The sequence below is a fragment of the Manis javanica genome, chromosome 12 (genome assembly GCF_040802235.1).
Source record: "Manis javanica isolate MJ-LG chromosome 12, MJ_LKY, whole genome shotgun sequence".
NCBI classification, from domain to species: Eukaryota; Metazoa; Chordata; class Mammalia; order Pholidota; family Manidae; genus Manis; species Manis javanica.
Genome location: NC_133167.1, coordinates 3,911,252 through 3,928,700, shown reverse-complemented (window position 1 = coordinate 3,928,700; position 17,449 = coordinate 3,911,252). Strand labels below are relative to the sequence as shown.

General features: G+C 50.9%; 1 protein-coding gene across 3 annotated transcripts in view; it reads right to left on the bottom strand.

Moving 5' to 3' along the window:
* Positions 1-17,449, bottom strand: part of DRC11 (dynein regulatory complex subunit 11) — a 157,192-nt gene that overhangs the window by 12,893 nt on the left and 126,850 nt on the right. For 2 of the 3 annotated variants that reach the window (XM_037009732.2, XM_037009735.2), the window contains one exon: positions 8,781-8,867. The exons of the other annotated variant lie outside the window; for it this stretch is intronic. In XM_037009732.2, the coding sequence (XP_036865627.2) occupies positions 8,781-8,867 (87 nt within the window). The remainder of the gene's footprint in view (positions 1-8,780; positions 8,868-17,449) is intronic. 3 annotated transcript variants of the gene reach the window in all.

Sequence of the window (17,449 nt, the reverse complement as noted above, 5' to 3'; positions counted from 1 at the left end):
GGCCAAGGTCCACGTCTGACCGACGGTGCAGGGAGAAGACTGGGCGGGGAAAGGCAGGATTCGGGGCTGAGGCCCCGTTGGGAATCCCGTGGGAGTCGCAGACTTGGGGGGAGGCTGGGCTCCAATGAGGCAGACTGGGGGCTCACACTGAGCTCCAGGGACGGGCAGGGGTGGTCCCTGCAGCCTCTCCCCTGCACCCGTCACTTTTTACACCCTGGCTGCTTATACATCTTCCAGCCTGATCCTCCTAGTAAGCGGCACCTACCGAGGGCTCACTGTGCGCCAGGTGCCTCTCAGGGCTCGACGTGGACCTTCGCGGTCCTCAGGACCTGCCTGCGAGTGACCCAGCCCTCCTTGCCTCACCCGGGAGCCGAGGGCCTGCGGCTCAGCGAGGCCCGGACATGCCCTCAGGTCCCAGAGTCAGTGAGCAGGGCCTCTGGCTCTCAGCACGTAAGGCTCCCTCCCTGCTCTGGCTCTCAGGGTGTGTGTGTGTGGGGGGGCCTGCTTGTCCCCCCGAATCCCCTTCCTGGGTAGGGGCCTATCCCAACTGAGGGTAGCAAAGGAGGGTTAAAACATATATTTATTATTACTTTATTATGGTATGTTATATTAAATTTATATTACTACTCTGATATATCAACTTCATTGATAACTCATATATCATATAATTCACCTATTAACAGCATATAATTCAGTCATTTTCAATATATTCAGAGAGTTGGGCAACCAGCACCACAGTCAATTTTAGAGCATTTTCCTCTCCCCAAAGGCTACCCCTTAGCAGGGTGGCGCTCACCTTCTCCCGAACCCTTTTTCCAGATCCAGGGAACCACTAATCTCCTCTCTGTCTTTACAGATTTGTATATTCTGGGTATTTCATATAAATAGAATCATACAATAAGTGTTGTGTGTCTTCTTCCTCTTAGTATGTTTTCGAGGCTCCCCCATGTTGTGGCATGTATTAATAGCTCATTTTAATAGCTGAATGACTTCCCTTGTATGGATATGCCACATTTTTGTTTAGCCATTCATCAGTTGATGGATATTTGGGTTATTTCTAGTTTTTGCTCTTGTGAATAATGCCACCCATGAATATTTGCATACAAGATTTTGTGTGGACACATTTTCATTTATCTTGGGTATATACATCAGAATTGAATTGTTAGGTCATACGGTTTCTATGTTTAACCTTTTGAAGCAACGTCAGCCTGTTTTCCAAAGTGGCCGCACCATTTTACAATCTTAGCCGCAGAGTGAAAGGTTCAAGCTTCTCCATATCCTTGTCAGCACTTGTTACTGTCTGATTTTCTTTAGCCATCCTAGTGGGTGTGAAAAGGTATCTCATGTGGTTTTCATGTGCATTTCCCTGATGAAACTCAGCATCTTTTCATGTGCTTATTGGCCATTTGTGTATCTTCTTTGGGAAAATGCATATTCAGATCCTTTGCCCAATTTTCAACTGGGGTTCTTTTTTATTATTGAGTTGTAAGAGTTCCTTATATGTTGATAAAATACCCTTATCAGATATATGATTTACAAATATGTTCTTCCATTCTGTGGATTTTCTTTTCACTTTCTTGATTGTGTTCTTTATAGCAAATTTTATTTTTTTTTAGTTTTGATGAGGTGACATTTAATTTTTCTTTTGTTGCTTGAGCTTTTGGTGTCATAGTGAAGACACCATCGCTTTACTAAGGGCGCAAAGATTTATTATGCCTCTCTTTTCTCCTAAGTGATTTACAGTTTTAAGCTGTTGCTTTTAGGTCTTTGGTGCATTGTGGGCTGATTTTTGTATACTGTAAAAGATTGGGGTCCAACTTCATTCTTTTGTGGGTGGCTATCCAATTGTCCTTTAGCCATTTATTGAAAAGACTACTCTTTCTCCACTGAATTGTCTTAGTACCTTTGTCAAAAAATCAACTGATTTTGCAAAGGTAAGGGTTTATTTCTGTACTCTCACTTCTAGCCCATCGATCTATATGTCTCTCCTTATGCTAGTGCCCCACTGTGCTGATTGCCGCAGCTTTGTGGTAGGTTTTGAAACCGGAAGGTGTAATTCCTCCAATTCCGTTTTCCTTTTCAAAATTGTTTGACTGGTCTGGGTTCCTTGAAATTCCGTATGAATTTTAGGATCAGCTCATCAATTTCTGCAAGTAAGACAGCTGGAATTTTGTGGAGGATTGCATTGAATCTGTAGATTGGTGTGGGGACTGTAGCCATCTCAACAACATTAAGTTTTTCAATATATGAACATGATGTATCTTTCCATTTATCTAGGTCTTTTTGTTAAAAACACTTTTGTAGTTTTCAGCGTAGAAGTTTTGCCCTCATTTTGTTGTTTATTCCTAAATATTTTATTCTTTTTGATGTTATAAATGGGGTTGTTTCTTTTTTCATTCTTAAAAATTATTTTTTATTGAAGTATAGTTGATATACAATATTATATTGGTTTTAAGCATACAAGAATGTGAGCTGACAGGTATATACATTATTAGATGCTCACCCCAACTAGTGCAGTTACTGTCAACACTGAAAAGGTTACAGAAGAACTATTGGCTCTGTTCTCTACGCTGGACTTTCATCTCCATGACTGACTTATGTTATGATCGAGATTTTGGGCCTTGTTATCTCCTTCACCTACTTTCCCCACCCACCCTGGCCTCTCCTCTGTGATAACCACCAGACACTTCTCAGTGTCTATGAGTCTATTGCTGTTTTGTTCATTTTGTTTTGTTTTGAGACTAAATGGGGTTGTTTCTTAATTTCCATTTTTGATTTTTCATTGCAAGTGTATATAGAAATAAATTATTTTTCATATATTGAGCTTGTATCCTGCAACCTTGCTGCACTTGTTCAAGTGTCCTAATACTTCTTTAACGGATTCCTTAGGATATTCTGTAAACAAGATCATGCCATCTGCAAACAGAAATCCATCCAATGTGGATGCCTTTTATTTCATTTTTTTTGCTAATTGCCCTGGCAAGAACCTCCAATATAATGTTGGATAGAAGAGGTACTCTTAAGGGAAAAGCATCTTGTCTTTTATCATTATGATGTTAGCTGTGGACTTTTTGTGGTTGCCCTTTATCAGATTGAGGTATTTCCCTTCTCTCCTACTTTGTTGAGGGTTTTTGTCATGAAGGGGTATTGGATTTTGTCAAATGCTTTTATTGCATCTATTGAGATGATTATGTGGTTTCTGTCCCTTGTTCCAGTGATATAGTACATTACATTAATTGATGTTTGGATGTTAAACCTGGGAGAAATCCCACATGGTCATGGTGTCTAATCCTTTTTCCATGTTGTTGGATTCAGTTTAGAGGAAAGTTTTTGTGGGATAACTCACCGTAGAGAATGAGATGGGATTTTTATAGCAAAATAGATCCTGCAGTCTGGGCCTGAGGCCAGACCACCAGGCATTTTCCTGTCATTTCCTCCTGCTCCCACAGGAATCCAGAGCGTTCTCTAGCTCCACTAGGGAGAGACAACGGCCAGGCATGATTCCCCCCAAGAAGTTCCATTTGGGGATTGCGGGGAGTACAGGAGCTTAGAAGACGGCAAAGCACAGGAGAGGGAGGACTGGGTGAGCCTCCCTGAAGTTCTAGAAGTGGGCACCTGTGACAGTACGGATGAAAGCCTGCTCATGGAGGGGCTGCTCCCCAAGCCCCACTCCGGGTCTCTGCAGACACCTGCCCTCACGCAGACCTTCCCTCTGGGCTGGCCTGGGAGGGAGGATGTTTGCTGGGCCTTCACTTTGATACTGAACCTCCCCAGGCTGTGTGCAAAAATAAAAAGCCCAAGGAAGAGATCTGTGGTTTGGACAGATTTGATTCCAGTCTTGACTCTGTTCTTAACAGCTGTGTGACCCTGAGCAGGTTACTCAACTTCTCTTAGTCCCTGCATGTGAGAAATGGGGATAATCATAGAGCCTAACTTTTACAGGTGCTGTGAGGATTGCATGGTCTAATGTGTCTGTCTGATAAAGTGCTTAATAAGGGATAATATATGTTTTATTCTGAAATACAAGAGCTGGTGGGAAATCACTGCCAGGTCTGCTCTACTGAAGAGTGAAGTTTTTAAAGGGGAGAGTCAGAAAAACTGGGGGCCTTGCAATTTGGAGGGAACAGGCAATTTGTTACAAGAGCTCGAAATGACTATAAAAACCTCCTGTCAGTTTCCATTGTATTAGATGATAACTCTTCAACTGCTTAGCTATGAAAAGCGGCCTTCTGGGCCTCGTGCCACTGAGGGGGGCCCTATGCTGAGATTCTGGAGGGAGACCCCTCCTAGGAATAAGAATATCTACACTCATGCCAGGAGATAATCCACTGCACTTAGACAGGGCTTGGAGAGTTTGGCAATATTTGGGGTTCATTTTACTAGGGTATATCCAAAGTCCTCCTGTAAAACGTGGTTATATTAAAAAAAAATGACCCTTTGAAAATGCAGGAGCAGTAGTTTGGGGTGGTGCGTAGTGATGGAGGAGAAGAGTTAGGCCAGGCCCTGGTGGAGTCTGCAGCAGTTGCAGAGACAGGTCAGCAGGAGATCGCATCTGAGCCCCAGGGGAGAGCTTTCTGCTGGAGATGGAATAGGGCAGTCACTGGCTTAGGGGTGGTTTTTCAAGCCATGGGATGGTGCCCAAGGAGGCGAAGGAGAGAGAAAAGGGCTGTGGACCTGGGATGGAACCCCCAGGAGCGAGAATGTCTTTAAGGGGTGGCTAGAAGTGCATGGAGACAAAGAAGAAAGTGTTGGTACCGCCTGAGGGGACCAGGAGAGGAGAGGATTACGGAAGGTAAGGGAGGAGACCGTTCCACAAAATGATGCATTTTAACCATCTTGAACCTAGTAAAAAGGAAGAATAAGGACACAGTGTGCGTTGGTAAAATGGGTATCACAGAAGAACTTTGTGAGAGGATTGTCCATGGAGTTGGAGGGCAGCACGTGGACGGTGTTGGGTTGGAGAGTGAGTGGGGATGGGGAGAATGCACTTAAGAAGCTTGGAGAACAAAGCAGGTAGCAGGGGTGACTGGGACCTGTGGGGTGCACATGGGAGCTGCCCAAAAGCTGGTGGACGAAGGGCTGGTCTGAGGGCCCTGTTGAGGCTGGAGACCGCCACTCTGTAGGGGCAGAGACATGCTTGCGTGGTCTGAACCCATCCCCAGCAGGCTAGTTGCCATGGTGACGGTGGTGCTGTCCCCCTATTCTGAGGCAGATGATATTGCTACCTGCATATCCTGAAGTGGCAGGGACCCTTGAACTTAATTGGCCTGTTTGGATAACAGATGTGGATCCTGGGCCGCTCCAGAGTGATGTTCTCACTGATGGGGAGGCGTCGTCCCACTAGGAGGGGACGGAAAGGAAAGGGGAGTCCCTTCCATCAGCACTGCCCTGCCCTCGGGCCACCCTGTTCTGGGTCAGAGCCCCATCCATTATGTACAACATACTTGTGCTCATCTGTCATGCCAGCCGACGTCCCAGTCACCTGGCAACCTTCACAGCTGCCGCCCCTGCTGTTGGGCCTGTCAGCCCTGCACAACTGTATTACTGGGGACAATTTCAGATCAGTGCCTAGCGCGCACGCAGTGACTTCAGTTAGCTTTTCTGCAGTCAGCTCCACAAAACCACCATGGCGGGTGGCTCCGACGAAGGCCACGCCACCCCCTCGGCGGCCCTGTCGTCATGCGGGCCAGTCTCCTCTCGGTGAGGTGGCCATGGGCAGTGGTGTGGACCACGTGCTGTCAGCCTCACTCTTCACTGCCTTGGCCTCACACGCACCTGACCGCCCGCGTCTGTGCCGGTGCTGGTGGGGAGGTGGCGGCGGCGGCCAGGGGGCTCTGTCCAGGCATCCAGCCCGCCCAGAGGGCATTTTTGAAGGAGGCGGGGAGGGGGCACACTCAGAGCTTGGGCATTCCTGACAGTAAGGTGCATAGGCTTCTCAAGGGTGCTGAGAGCAATGGGAGGGACGGGGCTGTGGGCAGGCTGTGGGAATGCGGGGCGGTGCGCCCTGGGCTCCAGGACCAGCCACCCTGCGGGCCAGTGCATACGGGCGGAGCTGAAGAGTGTGGGAGGATGGGACGGGAGGCCGGTGGCCTCCACCTGGGAGTGGCACCCACCTGGGAGAAGGTGGGGCCTCGGCATTCGGACAGACAGACCCGTTTCTGGGTCCCAGCGCTTCCACCAACCAGCCAAGTGTCCCCTCCGAGGGGGCCTTTGTCCTCTTTCTGGGGGAGGGCTGCCTCCCTCCCAGAGCTGCTGGGGACTCCCTGATGAGTGTGGAGCCCCAGGGGACCCCTCTTCCTTCCCATCAGTCCTGGTGCTGGCCTGGGCTCCCCGCACGAGGGAGAGGCCAAGCCCAGGAGCCCTCACGGCCTGCCGGGCCTTCTCGCTGCCCGCTGCATGACTGGGTAAGCCCTGTGCACTTACAGCCCAGGGGCCTGATCCCAGAGGGCAGGCAGCCAAGGCCGTGTCAGTCCCAGTGGGTGAGGTTTTTCCAAGGCTCCGCCCTGGAATTCCGGAGACCTGGTGGGCAGCCACCCAGGGTGCTGTTCGTGTTGCGGCTATGGGTGACGGGCATGGCAGCCCCTGGTTTCTGGGCAGGCAGGCATTCTTCTGTGCCCCTCAGTGCCTTTGGGGTTGGGGAGCCTCTGGGACAGTCACCAGGTGCAGGAAAGGCCTCTGGGTTCTCAGGTAGGCGAGAGATGCAGCGAGGGGCTGGGGTGGTGCCTCCTGGGCTCCTTGGTCTGCGGGTGCAGCTCCTGGCCCGGCTCTGGCCGTCACCTCCAGACCACAGAAGTACTCCTGGCCGCCAGGCACTGGCGACTGAGGGCCTTGGGTGAGGGCAGAAGCCAGAGGCCAGGGGGCTGGGAAGGAGGGCAGAGCTGGCCTGGCCCCAGCGCCTGAGTCCAGGCAGGCGGCAGGAACCCTGCAGCCCTGCTCCCCAAGGGGCAGGCCCAGGAAGTGGAGTGAGCGGGGAGCCAGGGGATGCGTGTGCACTGGCTCCCTCCGCACGGCTCCGTCCTGCTGTCGGGGGTTGACTGCCGCCTGCAGCTCCGTCTGCCTGGGGCGGCTCGGGTCCCAGCCAGCTGTGCGCACGGTCAGGGGCCAGGACCCTCTGCTGGTGCTCATCAGGCATTCTGGGATTTACCCCAGGGCAGATCCATGGCCTTAGCTCTTAATTCCCCTGACAGGTGATGGACTCTGGGAATGCAAGGGGTGGGCAGAATAAATGTCCAATTTGTCCACAACAAGGACTCTGCCATCAAAGGCCTTCATTTCGTTCAGGAATAAAACCAGGCAGCCATTCGTCTGGGAACTGGAGATGGTGCTGAGGGAATATGGTGGGGTCAGCCACAGTAGGGCCGAGCCAGGCAGGGTCTGCGATCCGGCTCTGTCCTTTCTTCCTGGCCAGCTGCCTGGCCCTTCACGTCCCCTCCCTTTAGGGGCAGTGTCTCTCCAGCCCATATTGCATTCCCCGCCATCAGCTCTGTCAAAGCCCCTTAGCCCTTCCCCAGGGCAGCTCCGGCTAGCGTACCAATGAGCGAGTCACATTCTTACACTGCGCGGACTCAGGTGGGCAGATGAAGATGGCTGTAATTGCTGACAGCTCTGGGGGGTCATGGGAGAATTCGAGGGGGCTGTTCTCTCTGGCATGCTTTAATTAGACAGGTATGGAAGCAGAGGCTCAGAGAGGTTAAGTTACTTGCTCAAGGACACACAGCTGGCTAAGGTGAGCAGCAGAGCAGGCCTGGAACCTGCGTCTCCGGGTTGTCACTGTCCACCGTCTTCCTACCCCGCAGGCTGATGCCCAGTGGGAGTGCAGCTCTTGCCCACTCACGAGACAAAGCTTCTGATGGTGTCAGGTGTGGGCACCTTGGCTGAAATGCCCCCCGATTCATGAATGGGTTCACGCTCTCGCCTGCCCTCCAAGTTTGCATCAATGTAGACTTTTTCCCCAGTGTAGCGGCTTTGCCAGCAGAGGGAGCTAACTACCAGATTCCCAGGTTAAATAATAAATGAATCCTGAGAGTTTCTAAAATGACAGGGCAATCAAGGCTCATTTGGGGAAGAAAAGACTAAGCTTTCATTCTTTACCCGAATCATCTCTACCTGCTAAAAATGATGTATAATACATAAGGATCAAAAGTGATTAAAATCCTTATGAATTTAATCAGAAATTCATAGTTAACCACTATTTGCTTTGGTGCAAATTGATGTGGAATAACAATCATGTGTATCTGTAGATTTTTTTTAACTTGTGGGAAATTTGCTGGTGATTTGTTGGGGGATGTGCGGGGAGGGGGGCCATTGAAAGGAGAGAAAAGGAGGAAGGAAGCAATTGAAAGAGGGCTCCCTGGAGACCCCAAATGCGTGCACTTGGCAGTCCCATTGACGGGCTTTGTTCATGAATTTCAGGCCTTTTGCTATTTATTATTATGAACAATAGGAAATCCTAATAATAACTCCTGTGTGCGCCATTTGCCTTTACTGAGCAGAATTCTCTAGCTCGTTTCTTGCCTCTGAATCAGATGTGCGGGCTTGTAACTCCCAGTCCCTGCTCCTTCCACATTTTCTTTCATTTTTTTCTAACTTATGCCTCATAAAATCAGACCACTGGATCCTTTCAAGTACAGATAAGTACTTAAGGCAGAGAGAGATGGCTGCCCCTCCATTCCCTGTCTCCCCTATAAAAGCAGACCTTAAAAAGCAGACACAGTCCCTGATAAGGGGCCCCACGGGAGAAAAGAAAAGACCAAATTGAGAACCCCTCGGGGAGCGCTCACCATCCTTTCCGTGTTGGGAACCTTTCTGTAGAAGGTTTTCTCCGTGTCCCCGATCCACACCACGGAGGGCTGGAGCTCTCGGGCCACCTGCAAGGACGAGAGGAGCCTTGGCTACACGTGCCTCCCCCTCTTGGGTGCGCTCCTGACCCCCAGCGGACAGCAGGACCTGTGGGCTCCGGGTTGCCTCTCTCTGGCCGCCACCTTCCCCGCGGCTGGGGTCACAGTGTGCTCCAGGAGCCCAGGCCTCTGCTCCCTTAAGCTTGAAATAGGCCGGCGGTGTTCTGCCGCAGGGGAATGGAGGTGTGGGCCACGAGATCTCATCGCAGCCTACGCGCAGCTCCCAGGTTTATTCAAGTGTGCGCATCATGAGAAAAGCTGCCCAGGGAGGGTCTGCACGAGGCCGTTAGTTCGACTCTGTGTGGCTGTGCCTTTGTGGCAGAGGCTCTGCCTAGAGGGTGGCTCTGAGGCCCTTGGGGCGGGCAGGGCTTGGGGACAGCGCCGGGACTTACCGTGGGCCCCTGAATAATTGCCGCACACCTAACGTTCTCTTCAAAGCGCCCCCATGATAGCAAAGTTCCAGTATTTTTGCAACAATTTGTGCTTTGTGTAAAACTGTGACAGATAAAAGCCGTCTCCGGCCACAGTGAATACAGTGTTATGCACTCCTATTTTTACATTTCTATTAAAACATCATTAAGGCAGCAGGAGTGATTTTAAACCAAGATAAGCATTTAAAGAATGATGGAAAATCACTAGGGACACTGTGGCCGAGCCTGTTTCCCTCAGCATTGTGTACCAAGTAAAGCAGATTATGCACGTTCAAGGACAAAAGTGGGTTTCACTTACTCCTGGTGCCAGTCCGACACCTGGGCTGGCTGCATTCACAGTCCCACACATGCCGGGCCCTTCAGAGGGGAAACAGTCTGAGCCAGTCCTGTTTGGTAGGTGTTATTTTATAGACCCAGAGCTACAGTTTATGAATTCCGAATCACAAGCATTAATCCCAATTCCTGAGGCGGGGTGGCATGGTGCAGTAACAGTGCGGGCCAGCAGTTGGAGAGCAGCCCTGTGCTGGGCCTGGACCCCCACATGGCAAACGGCCTCACACATGTGGTCAGGGCCAGCATGGGCCTGCAGGGGCCAGCAGGTCCTCTGCTCCGAGGACGTAACCTGAGATAGCTCGTTGTCCGCACTCTAACCCTTCAGGGCAGGTTCTGTTACTATCATCCTGTTTACAGATCGGGAAACTGAGGCTCAAAGATGTTAAGCCACCTGTCCAAGGCCACACAGCTAGAGAGTGACAGAGGCAGGCTATGAGGCCAGGCTGGTGGCTGCCAAGTCTGTGCTGGAAGCAGGACCACTTGCACAGGTCTCCTTGCATATGCAAGCTGGGCACTTGGTGTCCGGCCTGGCCTCGCACGCTCGCACCTAGCGATCGCCAGTATGTCCCACCTCCCAGTTGCCTTCCAGCGCTAGCAGTCCATCCATTTCTTTGCTCCTTACTTTAAGGACACTGTTTCCAACGTGGCCTGCCTGCTGCAGTCAGAGGGACCCTGCTAAAGGGCCGAGGGGGCGGGTGGCCAGGGGCCCTCATTCCACTGGAAGCTGTTCTGAGCTGACGTCAAAAGCTTCTCTACTTCAGTCCCCAAAAGAAATAAGAAAATCAGGTGTTGAATGTAAAAGGTTTTAAGCTTCTTAGAAAAAAGATACTTTATAGTAACAAAGGCAGAATTGTATTCTTTTTAGTCCCTCTTAAAAAGAAGTCTTGAGTTTTAGGACTGAAACCAATGGAAAAACAATTTGCACATAAGCAACTGTCTCTGGTCTTTAGGCTAAATCGTGAGCTCGCTGATGCACAGGCCCCTCGTCTCCTACGTGGTTTCGGCGCGCAATGGCTTTTCCACAGCTTTTATTTGTGTGCCTCTCTTTTCTCAAGCCAGCTTTTCTTGATGGGAATCCCAGATGGGAGGGCCAAGTACTTCAGTGTTACTTTTTTTCTTTCTGCCTTTAAGAAAGTTAACTAAGCCACATAGATGGACTGTAAACAGGAGTCTCACTAGCCTGGGGTAATTTTGAGGCGAGCAGTCCAGTTGCTAGCCCCTGACTTGAGGTTGTTTTGAAACCCTGGTCCCGCCGTTCCATCGACTGTGAAAGTCCACAATTGTTCCCTGAACGCCTTTGCTCTTTCAGGGCTGGTGGGGGATTTCCACACTTCCTGTATTTTTAACATGCACCTGTGAAGGAATTCCTCTCCCAGGACTGTTTACCTGCTGTGGGGCACACACGGCTGTGCGGAGGGCTTTGGTGGTGACGTGGGCTGGAGAGGCTCGATTGTTATCAAATGAAGCAGAAAACATGTCCCAAGCGAAGTCTTTGACGACAGCAATGCAAGGAATGATCATTTGCAAAGTGCCTTGAGATCCATGACACCACTTCTACCCTCTCGTCACCTGCCACAAACTGTCAAACATGTCCCACGCCTTGTCCCCTTTCACGGATGAGGTCATTGAGGCACAGAGGGGTGAGGCATGGGCTCCGCCAGCACTGGGGGCAGGGCTGCGGCCTGGAGTCCACCCCGGGCCAGCCTGGCATCCCCAGGCCCAGGCCATCAGCCAGCGCTGTACTGCCATGTCCGTGGTAGACAGGATGCCGGTGCCAAAGCATCCTGTTACTCTGACCCGTTCTCTCCTCTTCCACCTTTCTTCCCAGCAGGGAGGATGCTAAAACCGTGACCGTCTTGTCCTCCCATGATTGCCCTGAACTTGATGTGGGGGGAGCTGGTGTCTGGGGAACTGGGAGGTTGGTGGGGATGAGGGCACAGAGGGTGGAGTGGGAGGGGAGGCTGGAGGCAGGGACTCAGGTGAGGAGGTGAGATCTTAAGCAGAGGAGTGGCAGGCAGGGCAGGAGCCAGACGCAGTGGCGGCTAGGTAAGGGGTGAGGGACGGGGGTGCTGGGGTGCCTGGAGGACAGTGGCCCATGAGTTCTGACAGGGACAAGGTGAAGTGACAGAGCCGAGGGCGGCTGGGCATCCTGGTGGGACCACTGACATGTGGGGAGGCAGGGAGGAGGGGCAGGGTTGGCCCTGCTCTGTGCTGCAGCCGTTGATGGCCACAGAGCTGTGGGCTGATGGGGGCAATTCCCAAGCACAAGGGGCAGAGGACAAGGCCGGAGGGGGGCTGCGGTGTGGGGACTGGGGGCTAAGGCACTGCTGGGGGCTGGAATGAGAAGGGAGGTGTCACCGGAGAGGAATGGGGGCACAGCAGAGCGGGCTGTCCCTGAGCCAGGGGAGGCCTGAGGTGCAGGAAGGGGCTGGGCAAGGTGGCAGGCCTGGCCCGAGGGTGTGGCAGCCAGGAGGGTGTGGAGGTGACAGAAGCCGGTGACAGGGCACTGAGGCATGAATGGTCCGAGAGAGACAGGAGAGTCCTTTCAGAGGGACGGGCAGTGCAGGTGTGCAGATGGCATGGAACACAGCTGGAAGGCGGCCGGGGATGCAGAGGGGAGAGGTGCCCGTGTTCGTGGCCGGGGAGTCCGTGCAGGGGAAGGCTGGCTGCTGGCCCTGCGGCGTGCCTGCAGGACAGGGGTGTTCGGGCAGGCTGAGCTCTGAAAACGGGTCTGCTGGAAATTTGGTCTTTTCTTGTTGCAAAAGTAGCGTCATTATTCAAAACTTCAGAATACATATGTAGGCTGACATAAACAACACTTTTTTCTCCATCCATTGAGAATGAATCATCAAACACTTCCTGTCTTCACAGACCCTTTCAACATCCATGTTTGCAAAAAGATTGTTACTCATACACTGCTTTATATCTCATTCTCTTAATGCGAAATTTACTTCTCTGACATCATTTTAATATGATGTCCCACAGTTTATTGATCTAACCCTCTCTTTTTGGATATTTGGGTGTTTTCCACCTTCTACTAGTCAAACAATACTTAGATGGTCGCCTGTGGGCACATGGCCCGTCATTCCCTTAGACTCACAGCGGACACGAAGGTGCCGGTCCCGAGGCCTGAGCCGCCGGCCTGTGCTCCAGGGGGGCCTCGCTCACGCTCTCTTCAGCAGGAAGTAAGTGCATTTTCTTCCATATTCTTCTCCTCAAGGGTATTCACAATAAAAACCTCTTTGCCAATTTATTAATGAAAAATGGTATCCTTTGTTCTTTTAACTTTCATTTAGCAATGAAAAGGCTTCATTTAAATTACTCACAGATACTTTGAGGTCATGGGCAATTAAATGTAATTAATTCATAATTGAACTTTTCGGAAGTTACATAGGACAGTTCACTTCAACTGCCAGTAGAGGGCTCTTCAGTCCTATCAAATATCACTACAGATTTTCTGTTTTGTATCCGCTCTGGAACAAAGACGAATTTCCACCAACATGTGCCTTTTCAGATTCTGGGAAGCTCTATGGAACAATTAAAGACTTCTCCACCGAGGTGAGTTTTATGGATTTGATCTTTTCCATTCTTTAAAGAAACACTGTCAAACCGTCACTTCAGAATTAGAGTCTCTCGGGTTAGGATATATTGGCTCAATACTAAAAACTTGTTTGTGTGAGTTACTAAGATCTGACCAAATGACTCCTGGAAGTTTTGGAAGTCCTCTCTGACAGGTCCTGTTTTCCTTGCTATCAAGAATCCCAGGAAAAAGGCAGCGATTTATTTTCAGTGGTTGTGCATCAGCTCACCAAACTGAAAAGGATCATCCATCCATCCACCTACCCACCCACCCACCCATCATCCCTCCATCCCTCCATCCATCCATCTCGCCCGTATGTGCTGAGCACCTGTGATGTGTTAGGCTCTGTGCTGGGAGGCATGGGATGTCTGGGAACTGAGACATGGCCTCTGGCTGCACTGCATGGCTTCCTGTGTCTGAACGGGAGGTGTCGGGCACAGTTGGGCTGCCACTAGGGAGGCGTTGCCATGCTGGGGAGGAGGTGGAGAGGTGTGGCTTATGGGGGGCTCACTATCCTGACCTGTAGTCACTTGCATTCTGTTTATGTGACTTAGTATGTGAAGTCATTTCTTTTGTATTTCCACTATGTAAAAATGATATTTAAAATTTCGATTTCCTTGCTTTACTTTTTGAGATTGCAGAAGCTACTTCCAAGTCCTCAGTGGGTGCTAGCTGGATAAACCATAAATGATAATGAAAAGGGCAGAGGTGTGCTAAAGAGTCAGGAGCCAGGCTGGGCTGGCCCCGCGTGGGCTGGAAGGTAAACTGAAGCAGAGGAGAGGACCAGAGGGCGCTGGCGATGCAGGCACAGCTGACAGGCTTGTGGCAGTGACGCGGGGGGGAACCTGGCCAGTGCTGGTAACAGGAGCATGTTGGAGCTGTTGCTGTTGATCAAACTGTATTCAAGGGGGAGGGTCTGGATGGTGGCAGGTGTCGGGCTTACAAACCACCTGGCTGTCCTGTGCAGCCCCCTTCTCCTCAGCCCGCTCCCAATGACCCTGAGGCTCACACCAAACCACACTGCACAGACTTTGAGAGGTACAGGGGTTAACACCACTGCGCAGGGCCAGAATTGACTTCCCATGGCACATTTTAGCCTCACTCAAGGCACCCCTGCTCTAAGTGTTTCCAAATTGGTTAAAAATTCTTTCATGCCTGTGGCATTGACCCCGGTCCTAGCCCGTCCCCACCGCCCCCCACAGAACGAGAGCGAACACGCACTGTACTCATGGTGATTGCAGCCCACAGAGCCCCTCCGCTGTCCCACTCACAGTGCTCGGCGGGCACCTGGGGACGCTCTGTAGCTTCCACTCAACTTGGCTGTGAACCTGGAACTACTCTGAAATATAATAAAGCCTGTACAAAAAAACCCAAGCATTTGGTGCCTCTGTGCACCGCTTCCTCAGCCTGCAGCCGTCTCCTCGCACAGGGAAGGCCACCTGGCTTTCTGACGGCACGGCCTTCCGGGACTTAGGGTCCCCAGTCCGGGGGCTGCACCAAAGCGGCTAAATTCTGTCTCTCTGCCTCTCATGCCCCCCGCTCCCTTCACTTGAGCAGCTCTGTTTTTTGGGGTCAGGTATAGGTCTTTGCTTTATCCATATTGAATTTCGCCTTGTAAAGGTGGGGCTAACATATTTATTACATTTACTACACATCTGCGTGTTTTAAAAAAATCACCCACAATGTTTTTGTCTGAATTATTAACCAGGAATGGAAGTCTCCATGAGCTATGGAAACATAATTGGGTGGGCTCCCTATCACGTGACTCCTGGGCCAGCTGTTTGCATCAGCACATCTGGGCAAGACTGCTTGGCCTGCTCCCGCAGGCAGTCGGCTGTGAGCCCACCGAGGAGCCCCTGGTGGGCAGTGCCCAGGCGCGAGCAGCATCTCGGCTTCCTTTCGTCTCGATGGACTTGCAGTACGGGGCATGTGGCCTGGACCTGACCTGGCTGGGTGGCGCCCTTAGGCCTGCTGTCCTGGCCCCCACAGTGGCCTGACCCTCAGTGGCCAGATCTAATGCAGAGGAAGGAGGTTGGGGATGGGGCACAAGGACACAGGGCAGGGAGAGCATCCTTCCCAAGACCCAGAGCCCAGGAACAGGAGCTCTCTGCCCTGGTCTGCTTTCCTGGGCCCTGCTGTCTGCCCTTGGCCTTGTCCTGGGTGGCCTGGAGGGTCAGGGCAGAGGAAAGGCTGGGGCGGGGGAGTCAGGAAGAAGTGGCATCCTGTGGATTGTGCCAGAAGGACACAGCAGCTTCCAGTTCCTCCACATTCTCAGGCGGAAATGTTCCCAGTGGACGCTTTGGTCCAGGAATGGCCTTGTCCTTGGGTCACCACGAGGGCACAGCTCCTACAGTGCTGGGCACAGCAGAGCCTTCCCTGCCCCACAGGCCAGAGGGGACCATATCACAGCTTTGGAGTAAGAGCTAGACTTAAATCCAGGTGCCAGCCCCCTTAGTTCTTCTGTAGTTTGATCAAATTAAGTCCTCTGAGCCTCAGTTCTCTCATCTGTAAAATCAGGCCTTTAATTCCAGCCTGCTCAGGGATTGGTGCAATTAGAAGGATGAGTGCAAGATTCCTCAGCACGTGCGAGACTCCTGGCCGGATAATGAGAGCCCCCCGTGCCCCGCCAAGCCCTGCCCGGCTGTCGTAAAGCCCCGAGGAGCCTGGCGCCTTGTCTGGGAGGCTCCTGCCCACAGCATATGGGTTAAATATTAATCATTCATCATATTTCTTAGGTGTTGGATATACGTCTAATATTTCCTCACAAAGTAGATGTATTTTCCACATTTAGCATTAACAGAAGCAAGGGTTTTAAATAACAAGTGTTTACTTGTACAGCAAACACATTCCTTAAAGGAACCCCACCATCCGAGCTGTTCGTCTATTAGGAATTACTGAGTGTACAGCAAACGAACCGTCTGAGAATAATGGTAGCAAACGGATTTGGATTTGTGTTGTGAGACGATCGGAAACTCATTTCCCTGGGGTGTTTTCACGTGTGCAGGCTGTTGTGGCTGAAGCAAGTGCCACTTGGCAGAGGTGAGCTTGTGAAGTTGCCTCATGGCTGCATTCTTTACTCTCCAGAGATTGTCAGTCATAGGGATTCTTTGTATGAAGATGTGGTAAGTACCAGGCCCTCCTGTGATTCCCCAGATCTCCAGCAAATGCCACAGATGCTTGCTTTTCTGCTCTGAAGCCCCAGCCCCCATTCCACAGTGCACATAATGGGGGGATGTACTACAGCTTCCCGCCCTTGATTTTCCAGCACAGGCATAATTTCCCACTTTCCTCTGGTTAATTAAAAGCAAATACCTCTTTGCAATGCAGATAGCTGCTCTGTCAGTCATGCCAGGACACAGTGGCCTTAGTGTGCACGGTTTTTAATTGAATGACTCCCACTCCGGGACCTCTGGGTCTCTCATTAATCAGTTATATACACAGTAAAGGTGAAGCTTAATGAGGTGTGTGTCAGATGCTCTGACATGGAGTGGCCTCGGTGGATGAATGTTCTGCTCGACATTTTGATAATGTGACCCCCAGCATTTTGTAGACCACACAGTATCACTTTGCTATGATTCTAATAAATGCAAAAATAGCACATCTGATATGCAGATAAAACCTCTGAGCAGCAGGAAAGAACAATTCCTTGCGAACAAGAACCTCAGGATCATGTCATTGGCTCTCACAGCAAGAGTGACCGAGCCATTCGGTGGCTGAGCAAAGGCCGTGGACCCAGACTGTGTGGGCTCGCACTGTAGCATTGTACCGGTCAAAAAGTACTTAAATGTGTTGTGCCTCAGTTTTCTTATCAGTAAAGTGGAGAGAATGACTGTGCCTCCCTGACAAGGTGATGTAAGGATTGAATGAGTTAATACATATGGAGAGAAGTATAGAATAGGGCTGAGGGTATGTACATTCTTATGAAATACCAATATTTTTATTTCCGTGCTTCTGTCTGGTACTTGACAGTGTCAACAAAATTTGGTGTCTGGAATGAATGAATTTAGGTGTTCTTCTGGGAAAGGGGATAGGCTTATTTTACTTTTCCTCTGAAGGACTTAGTACTTAGAGCTTGGTGGGTAAGTACATGGAGGCCAAAAGTCAGGCTGCTGGGCTTTAAATTACAACTTGCCTTTAAATCCTTGACTCACCTTGGGAGTGTGCGTGCATGGGGAAGGGTTTCTAGAAGCTCAGTGGAAAGCAGTGGC